Genomic DNA, 17,500 nt, shown 5'->3' with positions numbered 1-17,500 from the left:
TCTCTCTCTCTCTCTGTCTCTCTCCGTTACTCTGTCTGTCTCTCTCTCTCCCTCTCTCTCTCTCTCTCTGTCTGTCTGTCTCTCTTTTCTCTTTCTCTCTCTCTCTCTGTTCTTTGGTCTTTTTCTCTTTGCTTTTTGTCCTCTCTGTCTGTCTGTCTGTCTTTTACTTTGTCTCGCTTTCTGTCTATCTCTCACTGTCACTGTCTGTCTTTCATACTATCTCTCTCCTCTGTCTTTTGATGTCTCACTCTCTCTGTACTGTTTAGGTGAGACCATGTCTCTGGTCGATGTGGACATTTCTCGAAGGAGTGTAAACTCTCTCCATCCTCCCACTCCTCCTCCTCCACCCAGGAGAAGTCTCAGCCTGCTCGGTACTGTCTCTCTCTCTCTCTCTCTCTCTCTCTCTCTCTCTCTCTCAGTTCTTCTGCTTTTATTCTTCTTTTTGCCTTTCATCTTTACATTGTAAAGAATTGTTTGTTTGTTTGTTTGTTTGTTTGTTTGTTTGTAGATGATTTGGGAGCACCTCAGCCTGGACGTTTACTCTCCTCAGCGCAGTCACTACAGCCTTCACACACACACTCACACACACACATCCACCACAGCTTGAGTCTGAACGGTAACACACACACACACACACATAATTTAGTAATCTGATCATTATAGTACACACACACACACATGTAAGTGTCTGCATTGTGCTGTTGCAGATACGACTCTCCGCAGTGTTCTGCCTAGGCCACGCCCCCTCCAGAACAACAACCAATCAGGAGGTCAGGTGCAGCGGCGGTCCCTGTTGTGCCCTCTGACCAGCAGCTTCGCCACCAGCCTCCGAGAGCTGGAGAAGGTGGAACACCTGTCTGGATATATCATATATCCCTCCTTATTTTGTCAGTGTGTTCCTTTATTTAGGGCAGGGCAGGAGGAGTGACTCTCTGATGTGTGTGTGTGTGTGTGTGTGTGTGTGTGTTAGTGTGGGTGGTACTGGGGGCCGATGAACTGGGAGGATGCGGAGATGAAGCTGAAGGGGAAGGCAGACGGCTCGTTCCTGGTGCGAGACAGTTCAGACCCGCGATACATCCTCAGCCTGAGCTTCAGATCGCAGGGGGTCACACACCACACCCGCATGGAGCATTACAGAGGTGCACACACACACACACACATATACTTCTGTCCCATGCATCCCGTTTCTCTCAGAAAACATTTGATTCCTACACACTTTACACATGTGTGTATCATCCTCTCAGCACCACACCACACACCACACACACACACTGCTGCCAATGTCCTACATACACCGTTAGTGCGGCTTCGTATTGTTTGTCGCTGGCTGGAAATGTGTGTAGGAACAGGAAGTGGTGAAGTGGCTTTAAAAATAAGAGGAAGTGTTCCAATTCTGCAGAAAACACTTGTTCCCTTTAGAACACTTTCAGCTCCTACACTGACTGTATCACCTTCTTCTTCTTCTTCTTCTTCTTCTTCAATACTTTAATCTAGAGTCACGCTGATTTATGGGAGAGAGAGTATGCCCCTCCCACCCAGGAATATATTTCTTTTGGGTACATGAATGCCACACACAATATAATAGAAGTGCGTGTGTGCGTGTGTGTGTGTGTGCGTGTGTATGCGCGTGTGTGTACGTACAGGAACGTTCAGTCTGTGGTGTCACCCGAAGTTTGAGGATCGTTGTCACTCGGTGGTGGAGTTTATCGAGCGAGCCATCATGCACTCCAAAAACGGACGATTCCTGTACTTCCTGCGCTCACGAGTTCCAGGTGAGTTCACCATAGCTCCGCCCCCTCTCTCATCATCTGTCCACCACAGGTGAAATTTCTTATTTTATTGTTTATACATTTGAAGAAATGAACACCATTATAATAATATTTATTATTATTATTATTAGTAGTAGTAGTAGTAGTAGAAGTAGTAGTATAATTATAATAATAACAATTATTATTATTATTATTATTATGATCAGGTCTTCCCCCTACCCCGGTACAGCTCCTGTACCCAGTGTCTCGGTTCAGCAGTGTGAAGTCTCTGCAGCATCTCTGTCGCTTCTGCATCAGACAACTCGTCCGCATAGACCACATAGAAGAGCTACCACTGCCCACGTACACATACAAACACACACACACACACACACACACACACACACATATACATATACACACACACACACACACACACATATATATATATATATATATACACACACACACACACATATATATATATATATATATATATATATATATATATATATATATATATATATATATATATATATATATATATACACACACACATATACACACACATACACACACATACACACAAACATATGTACATACACATACATACACACATACATGCAAACATACACATAAATATATATACATACACACACACACATGCAAACACGCACACCATAAAGCTGTATATGGGTATACTAAAACACTGTTCACTTCATGCATTGCTGTGTTCTGATTGGTTATCTGTGTCATGTGATACGTAGATAAGATTAGTAATGTGGTTGTGTGGTTCTCTTTCAGGCCTTTGATCGGGTACTTACGGAAATTCTATTTCTATGATCCAGAAGAGGAGAAGAACCTGTCAATCAAAGAATCAGGGCGGGACTCCAGTGCACAGGAGGCAGAGTCTCAGACGTAGCAGGAACAGAAGATGGAAAGAGTGAGGAAATTAGAAAATTAATCATTAGAATTTAGGATTAAATGTTTTAGTTTTATTATTATTGTATTTGAGTGAATTGCTTTGTATTTTCTTTTAAAAAATTTTTTTTGCATTTAAGAAGTATTAACGAATGCAATAATGAATTATAAAGTGAGTTAAACAAGCAGGGATATTTTGAAGGTTTGAAGGGACGTACTCTAGTGTCACCATGCATCAGCCAATAGGAGAGGTCAAAGGGCGGGTCTTCAGTTATACACACAAGTTTGAGACTCATCTATAAGTCTGTGTATTTCAGGTTAAACGAACAATCTACATACATGCATACATCATACTCCGCCCACGAACACGCCCACAACTAACCATCAATGAATTTTCATGAGTTTTCGGAAATGTTCAGTACCACATTCAGCCACTACTCACTCAGCTTTAGCTCTGTGTATGTGTACGCTAATCATTATGTATTGCCGTACATCCATTGAGCTGCACAAAGTATTGGCACCCCTCTACCTCCATCACTTGTTCTCTTACTTTCTTGAATTGTGTACAAGGTTTCGAATTGAGTTTTATAATCAGGTGTGATTTATTACTTCAAAATTCAAATTCCCTGAGCCTCATCTCAATGCTCATTGACTGAAAGAGTCATGATGGAATTAATTTCAACTAAAGAAGAAACGTGAAGCATTTTCTCTAATAAATCAGTTCCCTCTGTTTTCTTTATAGGTCTTTATTTTTTTTTGGATTTGGATTACACAGAGACCTGCTGAGACCAAACATGGCTGAGTTTTGATTGACAGATGGACTACTGATCTTATTATTATTATTTTTTTGTAAACACTGAAGGACGAATCACTTCTTCTGGAGGTGTTGTGATTGTAGTGGCATTTCTAACAATGATCCTCCCTCCAGGAGGGAAGGGGAAGTGGAAACCTGCTGCTGAAACAGGATCAGGTGTTAATGTGAAGATGTTCTGATGCACTGATGGTGAAGAGCGGTCACAGAACGGCGTGTGGAACTGTGACGAGATCAAACTGGACATGTTTCTGCTTACGTACGAGGTTCTACTCATACTTGTGTTCTCTCATGGTCAGTATAAGGGTAAGGTGTGTGTGTGTGTGTGTGTGTGTGTGTGTGTGTGTACATAGCGTGTGTATGGTGTATATGGAACTGTATGGAGATGATCTCTTCTATCCAAACTAAATGACTGTTCAAACTGGAGCTGTAGGTTCTGCTGTGTGTAACAGGACCGTGTTGTCCTAAACTCATCTCCCAAACACAATGTGGAAATAAACATGGAGTGATTTAAAAACACAACCTCCGAGTGTTCTCTTTTTATTTTAGTTTTCAGTTGTGTTGTTCACTGTGGGTGTTTTTAAATTGTATATTTGAAATTGGGAACAGTAAATGTTTTTTAATAACCAATTTTGACCATCAAACCCCAACGTTCTCCATCAAACCTCGACGTTCTCCATCAAACCTCGACGTTCTCCATCAAACCCCGACGTTCTCCATCAAACATCACCGTTCTCCATCAAACCCCGACGTTCTCCATCAAACATCACCGTTCTCCATCAAACCCCGACGTTCTCCATCAAACCCCGACGTTCTCCATCAAACCCCGACGTTCTCCATCAAACCTTGACGTTCTCCATCAAACCCCGACGTTCTCCATCAAACATCACCGTTCTCCATCAAACCCCGACGTTCTCCATCAAACCTCGACGTTCTCCATCAAACCCCGACGTTCTCCATCAAGCATCACCGTTCTCCATCAAACCCCGACGTTCTCCATCAAACCCCGACGTTCTCCATCAAACCCTGACGTTCTCCATCAAACCCCAATGTTCTCCACTTTGCACCAACGTTCTCCATCAAACCCCAACATTCTAAATCAAACCCGACGTTCTCCACTGCGCACCAACATTCTCCATCAAACCCCAACGTTCTCCATCACGCTCCAAAATGAAATCCTGTTCAGACCGAATAACATTCAAAAGTATTTCACCATGTCTAGAACTTAATGTGAGAAATGTATACAGTTGGGTTCAAAAGTGTTTTTTTGGATCCTTTTTGAATTGAATGCAAACTTTGTCAGTACAGATTAAATCCACAATAACAACTTGAGTGAAAAGTAAAAAGTTAAAGTTATTTAGATTAATTTCAGAGTTTCTTAGTATTTGGTATGTCCCTGTTTGCTTTAATGACCACGAGCGCTCGAGTTAAGATGTCGTCTGAATGCATTTCAGAGGAAGAGATCAGACTGGAGGAAAGTCTGGCATTCGTACTAAATAGTTTTAGAGATCCAAACGTAATACAATATAAAACAAAGGCAGCCTGAGTAAACACACACTACAGTTTTATTTATTCATTTTTATTGATGCAAAAAAAATTATCCAACACTTACACTTCTGAAAAACTTATCACACACTAAAAATAGTCCCTTAAACTTAAAATCTGGTTGTGCCACCTTTAGCAGCATTACCTGCGACCAAACACTTCTGATACCTGGAGATCAGACTTTCACAGCGCTGTGGTGGAATTTTGATCCACTGTTCTTTGCAGAACTGCTTTAGTTCAGACACACTGGAGGGGTTTCGAGCATGCACTGCCAGTTTAAAGTCCTGCTACAGCTTCTCAATTGGTTCAAGTCAATGCTTTGACTAGTCCAAAACTTTAATCATGCTTTTTTTGAGCCGTTCATCAGTGGACTTACTACTATGTTCTTTTTGTGGAATTCTGTGTTTGGTTTACACCAGATGTAACGGGACTCCTGTTTTCCAAACAGTTTCACTTTCCACTCATCAGTCCACAGAACATTCTCCCAAAAGGTTTGAGGATCATCGAGGTGTGTTTTGGTGAAATTCAGACGAGTCTTAATGTTCTTCTGGGTTAGCAGTGGTTTCACCTCACCACTCTTCCATGGAGCCGTTTCCCCCAGTGTCTTTCTGATAGTGGAGTCATGAACAGTGACCTTTATTGATGCAGGAGATGCCTGTAGGTCCTTTGATGTTGTCCTTGTCTCTTTTGTGACTTCCTGGATGAGTCGTCGCTGTGCTCTTGGAGGAATTTTGGAAGGTCGGACACTTCTGGGAAGGTTCAGTACTGTGCTGAGTTTTTCCATTAGGAGATAACGGCTCTCGCTGTGGTTCTTTGGAGTCCCAGAGCCTCTGAAATAGCTTTGTAACCCTTCCCAGACTGATGTACTTCAATGATCTTCATCATCATTTCTGGAATTTCTTTCAGCTTTGCCACAGTGTGTTACTGAGTAAGATCTTTTAACCAACTTCCTGCTGATGAGAAAGTTCTATGTAAGTGTAGATGTGAGTGAACAGGGTTTGCAGTGATCAGGTCTGGTTGTGTCTCGTCCAGCTGAACCCCGTTATCAATGCAGTTCCATAGATTTGGGGAATTAGTAACTACGGGGGGGGGGGGGGCAAATACATTTTCACACAGGCCCGGTTGGTATTGGATAACTTTTTTATAAATAATATTATGATTTAAAACTTTATTGAGTGTTTACTCAGACTGCCTTGTTTTATCTCAGATTTTGTTTTAAATTCTGAAACAATTTAGGACGAGACATACACAAACACAGAAGAGATCAGGACGGGGGCAAATACTTTTTCACAGCACTGTAGTTTATAATGTACTCTGTCTTAATTAATGATATATGTGATGATATACTGTACAGCGCTAATGCATGTTTATAATATTTTCAGATATTTGTATATTATCTTTACTAAACCAGAGCGAGAACGCACAGACATGAACATTCTGGGCTCCTGAATGGTGCAACAGAAGAGAGTTCACCCCATCATCAAGAGATTGGATGAGATCGAGCCATGCTGTCTGTGTGGGAGTGGCATGCTCTCTCTCCTCTGTTAATCACAGCAGCATTAACCAATCACAAGTGCCTGTGAGCTCATGTACAGTGGGGGGAAAAAAGTATTTGATCCCCTGCTGAATTTGTACGTTTGCCCACTAACAAAGAAATGATCAGTCTATAATTTTAATGGTAGATTTATTTGAACAGTGAGAGACAGAATAACAACAAAAAAATCCAGAAAAACGCATGTCAAAAATGTTATAAATTGATTTGCATTTTAATGAGGGAAATAAGTATTTGACCCCTCTGCAAAACATGACTTAGTACTTGGTGGAAAAACCCTTGTTGGCAATCACAGAGGTCAGACGTTTCTTGTAGTTGGCCACCAGGTTTGCACACATCTCAGGAGGGATTTTGTCCCACTCCTCTTTGCAGATCTTCTCCAAGTCATTAAGGTTTCGAGGCTGACGTTTGGCAACTCGAACCTTCAGCTCCCTCCACAGAATTTCTATGGGATTAAGGTCTGGAGACTGGCTAGGCCACTCCAGGACCTTAATGTGCTTCTTCTTGAGCCACTCCTTTGTTGCCTTGGCCGTGTGTTTTGGGTCATTGTCATGCTGGAATACCCACCACGACCCATTTTCAATGCCCTGTCTGAGGGAAGGAGGTTTTCACCCAAGATTTGACGGTACATGGCCCCGTCCATCGTCCCTTTGATGCGGTGAAGCTGTCCTGTCCCCTTAGCAGAAAAAAAACCCCAAAGCATAATGTTTCCACCTCCATGTTTGACGGTGGGGATGGTGTTCCAGGGGTCATAGGCAGCATTCCTCCTCCTCCAAACACGGCAAGTTGAGTTGATGCCAAAGAACTCCATTTTGGTCTCATCTGACCTCAACACTTTCACCCAGTTATCCGCTGAATCATTCAGATGTTCACTGGCAAACTTCAGACGGGCATGTATATGTGCTTTCTTGAGCAGCGGACCTTGCGTGCGCTGCAGGATTTCAGTCCTTCACGGCGTAGTGTGTTACCAATTGTTTTCTTGGTGACTATGGTCCCAGCTGCCTTGAGATCATTGACAAGATCCTCCCGTGTAGTTCTGGGCTGATTCCTCACTGTTCTCATGATCAATGCAACTCCACGAGGTGAGATCTTGCATGGAGCCCCAGGCCGAGGGAGATTGACAGTTCTTTTGTGCTTCTTCCATTTGCGAATAATCGCACCAACTGTTGTCTCCTTCTCACCAAGCTGCTTGGCAATGGTCTTGTAGCCCATTCCAGACTTGTGTAGGTCTACAGTCTTGTCCCTGACATCCTTGGAGAGCTCTTTGGTCTTGGCCATGGTGGAGAGTTTGGAATCTGATTGATTGATTGCTTCTGTGGACAGGTGTCTTTTATACAGGTAACAAACTGATATTAGGAGAACTCCCTTTAAGAGTGTGCTCCTAATCTCAGCTCGTCACCTGTATAAAAGACACCTGGGAGCCAGAAATCTTTCTGATTGAGAGGGGGTCAAATACTTATTTCCCTCATTAAAATGCAAATTAATTTATAAAATTTTTGACGTGCGTTTTTCTGGATTTTTTTGTTGTTATTCTGTCTCTCACTGTTCAAATAAACCTACCATTAAAATTATAGACTGATCATTTCTTTGTCAGTGGGCAAACGTACAAAATCAGCAGGGGATCAAATACTTTTTTCCCTCACTGTATGTAGAAGAGGGTAGATAACGCTTTCCTCAGTGTGTGTAACTGTGCTGGAGCAGTTTGAAAAGATGTGGTTAGGAGGAATCTCTGGGGGAAGAACTTTCCATGCCCCAATGTCAGATGATTTTGGTGTAAAATGTTCTTTAAACTCATGAAAATGCACTACATGACCCAGACCAACTGATGAACCCTACTATAAGCACTGAGTCTATCCCAGGGGACTCGGGGCACAAGGCAGGGAACACCCTGGATCTGGTGACAATCCATCGCAGGGCACAATTACACACTCGTTCACAGACTACGGACAATTTGTATATGCCAATCAGCCTACAAAGCATGTCTTTGGACTGGGGAGGAAACTGGAATACTCAGGGGAATCCCCCAAAGCATGGGGAGAACAAGCAAACATGTACCCCCAACCCCAGATGTGCGAGGCAAATGTACTTTACATTAACATTTATTCATTTAGCACTTTTCTACAAAGCGACTTACGAATGAGGAAATACATGTGAAGCGAAACATCAAGCGGAGAACAATACAAGTAGTGCAACTGTACCATACAAGACTTTTAACTGAGTTCTAGAGAACTCAGTGTAGAAGGGGAGGACCAGGGGATAAGTTAGGGGTTAGTTAGGTGTTCACGGAAGAGGTGGGTTTTTAGCCGTTGAAGGTGGTGAGAGATACTGCGGTCCGGATTGAAGTTGGAAGTTCATTCCACCACTGAGGGACAGTCAGCTTGAAGCTTCAGGAAAGGGACCTTGTGGCTCTCTGAGTAGGTACTATACCAGGCTTCGGTCGTTAACTGATCGCAGATTGCATGAGGGAACGTAAACCTCAAGGAGAGAGTTGAGGTAGGGGGCGCTGTTCCAGATAAGGTCTTCGACGTGAGCATCAAGGCCTTGAATTTGATGCGGGCGGCTACAGGAAGCCAGTGGAGGGAGATGAAGAGGGGTGTGCATGGGTTCTCTTGAGCTGATTGAAGACGAGGTGTGCTGCTGCATTCTGAATCATCTGAAGGGGTTTGATGGAGCTGACTGGGAGGCCCAAGAGTAGTGAGTTGCAGTAGTCCAGTTTTGAGATGACAAGAGCCTGGACTAGTAGCTGTGTGGCCTGTTCGGTGAGATAGGGTCTGATTTTCTTGATGTTATACCGAAAGAACCTACAGGACTGTACAGGTATTGAAATGTGGTCTGTGAAGGTCAAGTGGTGATTGAAAGTCACCCCGAGGTTCCTGGCTGTCCTGGTTGGCTTGAGTCTGGTTGAGCCTGGGTGTAGGGCGAAGTCGTGGTTGATTGAGGAACAGGCTGGGATGACGAGAAGCTCCGTTTTTGCCAGGTTGAGCTTAAGGTGGTGTTCCCTCATCCAGTCAGAGATGTCAGACAAGCAAGCAGAGATGTGTGCTGAGACAGCTGGATCTTCAGGCTGTAAGGACAAATCGAGCTGAGTGTCATTAGCATAGCAGTGATATGAGAAGCCATGAGACTCAATCATAGGCCCCAGAGATGTAGTGTAAATAGAAAAGGACAGTGGACCCAGAACTGACCCCTGTGGAACCCCAGTTGTGAATTGCTGAGCTTCAGATACCTCTCTCCTCCACGGTACCTTAAAGGATCTGTCTGAGAGATATGATTCCACCCAGCGCAGAGCTGTTCCGGTGATGTCTCGACCGGAGAGAGCTGACAGGAGGATCTGGTGGTCACCGTGTCAGAGGCATCAGAGAGGTGGAGTAGGATGAGGACGGATGATCTAGAGGTTGCTCTTGCTAGTCGTAAGGCTTAAGTGAGAGAAAGCAGAGCGGTCTCGGTGGAGTGACTGCTTTTGAAGCCAAACTGCTTGGTGTCCAGGAGATTGTTCTGTGTGAGAAAAGTGATTGAAAACAGCTCTTTCAAGGGTTTTGGACTGAATAGGGAGGTGGGAAAGAAGTGTGTAGTTGGAAATGCATACTCCTTCCATTTCGATGTGTTAACAAGGGTGTGAGAGCTGCTGATTTAACACTAACCCCTCTCTCTATCTATCTCTCCCTTATTCACTTGCTCCCTTCGTCCCTTCCTCCTCTCCCCCCCCCGCCTCCCTGTCCTTGCTCACTCTGATGCTGATGTGTGTGTGTCGCCTGGGTCTGACGTCTCTCTCTCTCTCTCTCTCTCTCTCTCTGTACATCTCTGAGTGTGTGTGTAAACAGGATGATGGAAGCTCACTCTCGTCCTCAGACCATCACATCATCGTAAGGTAAGACACTGATGATGTCATTCCATCCCCTCATCTCTTCCTCCGTCTCTCCATCTCCGCTCTGTTTCCTTGTTTACCCCTCTCTCCTCTCGTCCTCTCTCACTGCCTCCATGATACACGCTAACAGTGTGTGTGTGAGAGAGAGAGAGAGAGACAGACAGACAGACAGACAGATTAGCATTAGCTAAAGCTAACCACCTCCACATTCTGATGACTCCTTGTTTTGGACTCTGTCCAGATCTCAGAGTGCACTCGTACAAAATGTACCCTCCACTTCCTCCCTTCTTCCCTTATTCCCCTCCTCCATTATTCATTTCTCCCCTTATTCCCTTCCTTCCTTATTCCCTTATTCCCCTCCTCCATTATTTCCCTCCCCCATTATTCCCTTCTTCCCTTCCTCCTTAATTCCCTTCCTCCCTTCCTAGGTTTTTCCTTCCTCAATTATTCCCTTCCTCCCTTATTCCCTTCTTCTGTTCTTCCATTATTCCCTTCCTCCCTTATTCCCTTCTTCTGTTCTTCCATTATTCCCTTTCTCCCTTATTCTCTTTCTCCCTTATTCCCTTATCCACCTCCTCCATTATTCCCCTCCCCTATTATTCCCCTCTTCCCCTCCTCCCTAATTCCCTTCCTCCCTTATTCCCTTCTTCCTTTATTCCTTCCTCCCTAATTCCCTTCCTCCCTTATTGCCTTCCTTCCTTATTCTGTTCCTCCCTTATTCCCTTATTCCCTTCCTCCCTTATTCCCTTCCTCCCTTATACCCTAATTCCCTTCCACGATTATTCCGTTCCTCCCTTCCTCCCTTATTCCATCATTCACTTTGTCAATTTTCCTCTCTCATTCTCTTCTTCACTTCTTCTTCCCTCCTTTTTCCTCAGTCTTCCTTCATTCCTTTTATTTTGTCCTTTCCTCACTCACTCCCTCTTTCCCTTTCTCTTTTTTTTCCTCTTTCACTCTATGAAAGGAGGAAGTGATGTCACAGTGAATATGGTGAGTGTGTGTAATGTTTAATATGTACACAGTCATTATAAAGTCTGTAGTTCAGTCCTGCCTGGTGCTCCGGGGTCCTGTGTGTGCATTAATTTTGGCACCCCGGTGTCTCTGTGTGAGATGGTTTTAATGCATCGACTTCATTGATGTTTCACACTGATGGAATCCCTCGGTGTGTGTGTGTGTGTGTGTGTGTGCGTGTTTTATGCTGACTCATGCTTTTATTCTTACATTAAACGTAGAACCATCCAGAACATCATTTCTCTCAGATGTATCAGTAAATTATAACCCTAATTCCAAAAAAGTTGGGACACTGTGTAAAATAGAAATAAAAACAGAATGCACTGATTTGCAATTCTCATAAACCCGTGTGTTATTCACAATAAAACATATAAAACATACCAAATGTTTAAACTGAGGAGATGTACCGTTTTAAAGAAAAAATAATGTCATTTTTAATTTGATGGCCTCAACACGTCTCCAAAAAGTTGGGACGGGCAACAAAAGGCTGGAAAAGTAAGTGTTAGTAAAAAGAAACAGCTGGAGGTTAATTGGGAACGGGTCTGTAACGTGATTTGTAACGTGATCTTTTAATTGAATTATTCTGATCTGAAGATAAATATGTTTGTGTTCTTCAGTCAGAGTCATCAATATATAATTTAATTTAATTTAGCTGTTTTAACTCATAATCCAAATTAACACACACGTGTTGTTACTCATTAATGCTGAATAACATCAGACTTAAGCAGGGTGTGTGTGTGTGTGTGTGTGTGTGTGTGTGTGTGTGTGTGTGTGTGTGTGTGTGTGTGTGATTTCACTCCTCTGCAGTAACACACTGTGACGTTTGCGTACGTCATGCAGCTCGATGAAACAGACAGTGTATTTGGTGAGTTTCTGCATCATCAGTCTTCACCTGTGTGTGTGTGTATGTGTGTGTGTATGTGTGTGTGTATGTGTGTGTGTGTGTGTGTGTGTGTGTGTGTGTGTGTGTGTGTGTGTGTGTTTATGTATCTAGTCAATGGTAGATGCTGTGTATTGTGATATCTATTTATTTACACCATTTGTGGGCAAAGATTATTCCCATTTGTTCTCACTTACATTACAGCAGCTATAACATTCATTCCCTCACCATCCCTCTCTCTATTCTCCCTCTCTCTATTCTCCCTCTCTCTATTCCCTCTCTCTATTCTCCCTCTCTCTATTCCCTCTCTCTATTCTCCCTCTCTCTATTCTCCCTCTCTCTATTCTCCCTCTCTCTATTCTCCCTCTCTCTATTCCCTCTCTCTATTCTCCCTCTCTCTATTCTCCCTCTCTCTATTCCCTCTCTCTATTCTCCCTCTCTCTATTCTCCCTCTCTCTATTCCCTCTCTCTATTCTCCCTCTCTCTATTCTCCCTCTCTCTATTCCCTCTCTCTATTCTCCCTCTCTCTATTCTCCCTCTCTCTATTCTCCCTCTCTATTCTCTCTCTCTCTATTCCCTCTCTCTATTCTCCCTCTCTCTATTCTCCCTCTCTCTATTCTCCCTCTCTCTATTCCCTCTCTCTATTCTCCCTCTCTCTATTCTCCCTCTCTCTATTCCCTCTCTCTATTCTCCCTCTCTCTATTCCCTCTCTCTATTCTCCCTCTCTCTATTCTCCCTCTCTCTATTCCCTCTCTCTATTCTCCCTCTCTCTATTCTCCCTCTCTCTATTCCCTCTCTCTATTCTCCCTCTCTCTATTCTCCCTCTCTCTATTCCCTCTCTCTATTCTCCCTCTCTCTATTCTCCCTCTCTCTATTCCCTCTCTCTATTCTCCCTCTCTCTATTCCCTCTCTCTCTATTCCCCCTCTCTATTCTCTCTCTCTCTATTCCCTCTCTCTATTCTCCCTCTCTCTATTCTCCCTCTCTCTATTCTCCCTCTCTCTATTCCCCCTCTCTCTATTCTCCCTCTCTCTATTCTCCCTCTCTCTATTCTCCCTCTCTCTATTCTCTCTCTCTCTATTCCCCCTCTCTCTAGTCCCTCTCTCTATTCTCTCTCTCTCTATTCCCTCTCTCTATTCTCCCTCTCTCTATTCTCTCTCTCTCTATTCCCTCTCTTTATTCCCTCTCTCTCTCTATTCCCTCTCTCTATTCTCTCTCTCTCTATTCCCTCTCTCTATTCTCCCTCTCTTTATTTTCTCTCTCTATTCCCTCTCTCTATTCTCCCTCTCTCTATTCTCTCTCTCTATTCCCTCTCTTTATTCCCTCTCTCTATTCTCTCTCTATTCTCTCTCTCTCTCTATTCCCTCTCTCTAGTCTCTCTCTCTCTATTCCCTCTCTCTATTCTCTCTCTCTCTATTCCCTCTCTCTATTCCCTCTTTATTCTCTCTATTCTCTCTCTTCATGTTAATAATGTGAACACACAGTGTGTGAGTGTGAAACAGTAGAGAGTGTAAACTCTGTGATGAAGATGTGGGAAAACGTAAAGTTACAGTTTTACCTCTGAGTGTTACACAGCGCTGACACTGGAGACTCCTTCCGTACACGTTTGTGTGGAGCGTGCGCTGTACACGTCCCTGATGAGCTGTTACTATAGAAACAATAACATATTAGAGCAAGTGTATTAATATAAACCTGCGCTACAGTCAGAGCCGCTGCTACAGAGAATTAATCACCACCTCCTGACCAATCACAGTCCAGAACTCATGGATGTAGTGTGTTAATGTACGGATCTGATCCAGTTTAAGGAAGGATCAAAATAAAGAACTTTCACGTCAGGGGGTTTTTGTGTGTACATTTGTAGTTGTGATAATAATGAATATATATTTTTTAGCTGATCTGAACTCGGTGATTCCTGAGACAGAGCTGCTGGATAACAGCATACAGAAGAGCCGAGCACCGCTACCGCTGAAGAGCAGGAGGAACCGACCATCACGCTCGCGTCTCACTGACAGCCTGAGCTCCACCGAGGGGGACGAGGGGCCCGACACCAGGGTTAGACACACACACACACACACACACACACACATACACACATGTACACACATACACACATATAGATACATACACACACACACATACACACACATATACACACACACACACACACACACACACACACATACACACATATACACACACATGCACACACATATTCAAATATACACACATACATATACACTCTCACACACCTTCCCATACACACATACACATACAGTATCTCGCAAAAGTGAGTACACCCCTCACATTTCACACCCCTCACATTTCACACCCCTCACATACTCACTTTTGTTGCCAGCGGTTTAGACATTAATGTCTGTGTGTTGAGTTATTTTGAGGGACAGCAAATTTACACTGTTACACAAGCTGTACACTCACTACTTTACACTGTAGCACAGTGTCATTTCTTCAGTGTTGTGAGGGGTGTACTCAATTTTGTGAGATACTGTACATTCACACACACACACACACACACACACACACACACACACACACACACACACACACATACATTCACACACATACACACACATGCACACACACATTCACACACATGACTCTCACACACACATACATGCACACACACAAACACACACACACTCACACACACACACACACACACACACTCACACACACACATCCATCCATCCATCCATCCTCAACCGCTTATCTGTTATCGGGTCGCGGGGGCAGCAGCTCCAGCAGGGAACCCCAAACTTCCCTTTCCCGAGCCACATTAACCAGCTCTGACTGGGGGATCCTGAGGTGTTCCCAGGCTAGTGTGGAGATATAATCTCTCCACCTGGTCCTGGGTCTTCCCCGGGGTCTCCTCCCAGCTGGACATACCTGGAACACCTCCCTAGGGAGGCGCCCAAGGGGCATCCTTACCAGGTGCCCGAACCACCTCAACTGGCTCCTTTCAACGCAAAGGAGCAGCGGCTCTACTCTGAGTTCCTCTCAGATAACCAAGCTTCTCACCCTATCTCTAAGCCACCAGCCACCCTCCTGAGAAAAACCATTTCGGCCACTTGTACCCACGATCTAGTTGTTTCAGTCACTACCCAGCCTTCATGACCATCGGTGAGGGTAGGAACGAAGATTGCCCGGTAGATCGAGTGCTCTGCCTTCCAGCTCAGCTCTCTTTTTGTCACAACAGTGCGTTAAAGCGATTGCAATACTGCTACCGCTGCTCCGATTCTCTGGCCAATCTCCCGCTCGCATGTCCCCTCTCTCGTGAACAAGACCCCAAGGTACTTGAACTCCTTCACTTGGGTTAAGTACTCATTCCCCACCTGGAGTAGGCACTCCATCGGTTTCCTGCTGAGAACCATGGCCTAGATTTAGAGGTGCTAATCCTCATCCCAGCCGCTTCACACTCAGCTGCGAACCGATCCAGTGAGTGCTGGAGGTCATGGACCGATGATGCCATCAGGACCACATCATGTACAAAAAGCAGCGCTGAGATCATCAGGTCACCAAACCGCAACCCCTCCCCTCCATGACTACGCCTCAATATCCTGTCCATGATACACAGCCCTGGCGGAGACCAACCCCCACCTGGAACGATTCGACTTTTTGCCGAGCATCTGGACACAGCTCTCGCTTTGGGAGTACAGTGATTGTATAGCCCTAAGAAGGGAATCCCTCACCCCATACTCCCTCAGCACCTCCCACAGTAAACCTCTGGGGACCCGGACATTCACCTTCTCCAAATCCACAAAACACATGTAGACCGGATGGGCATACTCCCGGCCCCCTCCAAGATCCTTGCGAGAGGAAAGAGCTGGTCCGTTGTTCCACAACCAGGACGGAATCCGCATTGTTCCACAACCAGGACGGAATCCGCATTGTTCCTCTTCAATCTGAGGTTCGATTATTGGCCAAACCCTCCGTTCCAGCACCCTGCAGTAGACTTTACCAGGGAGGCTGAGAAGTGTGATACCCCTATAATTGGCGCACACTCTCTGGTCCCCCTTTTTGAACAGGAGAACCACCACCTCGGTCTGCCACTCCTTGGGCACTGTCCCTGACTTCCATGCAATGTTAAAGAGGCGTGTCATCCAAGACATCCCCTCCACACCCAGAGCGTTCAGCATTTCTGGACGGATCTCATCAATCCCCGGGGCTTTGCCACCGTGTAGTTGTTTGACTACCTCAGTGACCTTCACCAGGGAAATTGACGATGAACCCCCATCATTCTCCACCTCTGCCTCTACCATAGAGGGCGTGTTAGTTGGATTCAGGAGTTCCTCAAAGTGTTCCTTCCACCGTGCAATTACTTCCTCAGTTGAGGTCAACAGCGCCCCATCCTCACTGTACATAGCTTGGATGGTGTTCCCCATTTCCCCCTCCTGAGGTGGCGGACGGTTTTTCAGAAACAACTTGGTCCGACCGAAAGTCCTTCTCCATGTACTCTCTCTCCGAACTTCTCCCACACCCGCTGCATTGCCTCTTTCACGGCAGAGGCTGCAGCCCTTCGGGCCTGTCGGTACCTTGCAACTGCCTCCGGAGTCCTCCGGGATAACACATCCTGGAAGGCCTCTGGCTTCCCTGACCACCATGATGTTTGAGGATTACCGCCCCTTGAGGCACCCAAGACCTTGAGACCACAGCTCTCTGCCGCAGCTTCAGCAATGGAGGCTTTAAACATTGCCCACTTAGGTTCAATGCCCCCAACCTCCACAGGGGTGCCAGAAAACTCTGCCGGAGGTGTGAGTTGAAGATCTCATGGACAGGGGCCTCCTCCAGACATTCCCAGTTCACCCGCACTACCCGTTTGGGCTTTCCAGGTCTGTCCAGAAACTTCCCCCACCCCTTGACCCAACTCACCACCAGATGGTGATCAGTTGACAGGTCTGCCCCTCTCTTCACCCGAGTGTCCAGAACATGCGGCCTCAGATCAGATGATACGATTACAAAATCGATCATCGACCTTCGGCCTAGGGTGCTCTGGTACCACGTACACTTATGAGCCTCCTTATGTTCGAACATGGTATTCGTTATAGACAATCCATGACCAGCATTGAAATCCAACAACAAACACTCGCTCGGGTTTAGATCAGGGAGGCCATTCCTCCCAATCATGCCTCTCCAGGTATCTCCATCGTTGCC

General features: G+C 45.0%; 2 protein-coding genes across 3 annotated transcripts in view; both read left to right on the top strand.

The window, feature by feature from the left end:
- The window catches only part of LOC108257110 (suppressor of cytokine signaling 7), a 7,852-nt gene extending 3,850 nt beyond the window's left edge, over positions 1–4,002 (top strand). Inside the window, exons 3-10 of one of the 2 annotated variants that reach the window (XM_017454537.3) lie at positions 267–371; positions 509–616; positions 708–844; positions 971–1,139; positions 1,644–1,772; positions 1,976–2,111; positions 2,553–2,691; positions 3,412–4,002. In XM_017454537.3, coding sequence (XP_017310026.1) covers positions 267–371; positions 509–616; positions 708–844; positions 971–1,139; positions 1,644–1,772; positions 1,976–2,111; positions 2,553–2,670 — 902 coding nt within the window. In that variant the 3' untranslated portion in view covers positions 2,671–2,691; positions 3,412–4,002. The remainder of the gene's footprint in view (positions 1–266; positions 372–508; positions 617–707; positions 845–970; positions 1,140–1,643; positions 1,773–1,975; positions 2,112–2,552; positions 2,692–3,411) is intronic. The other variant, XM_017454538.3, reaches the window with a different exon arrangement.
- A 6,300-nt stretch (positions 4,003–10,302) lies between these two features.
- The window catches only part of LOC108257109 (sterile alpha motif domain-containing protein 14), a 15,641-nt gene continuing 8,443 nt past the window's right edge, over positions 10,303–17,500 (top strand). The window contains exons 1-3 of the mRNA XM_017454535.3: positions 10,303–10,445; positions 12,261–12,318; positions 14,223–14,383. Coding sequence (XP_017310024.1) covers positions 12,288–12,318; positions 14,223–14,383 — 192 coding nt within the window. The 5' untranslated portion in view covers positions 10,303–10,445; positions 12,261–12,287. The remainder of the gene's footprint in view (positions 10,446–12,260; positions 12,319–14,222; positions 14,384–17,500) is intronic.

This window comes from Ictalurus punctatus, chromosome 24 (assembly GCF_001660625.3).
Source record: "Ictalurus punctatus breed USDA103 chromosome 24, Coco_2.0, whole genome shotgun sequence".
Lineage (NCBI taxonomy): Eukaryota > Metazoa > Chordata > Actinopteri > Siluriformes > Ictaluridae > Ictalurus > Ictalurus punctatus.
This window is presented reverse-complemented; position numbering and strand designations above follow the sequence as displayed.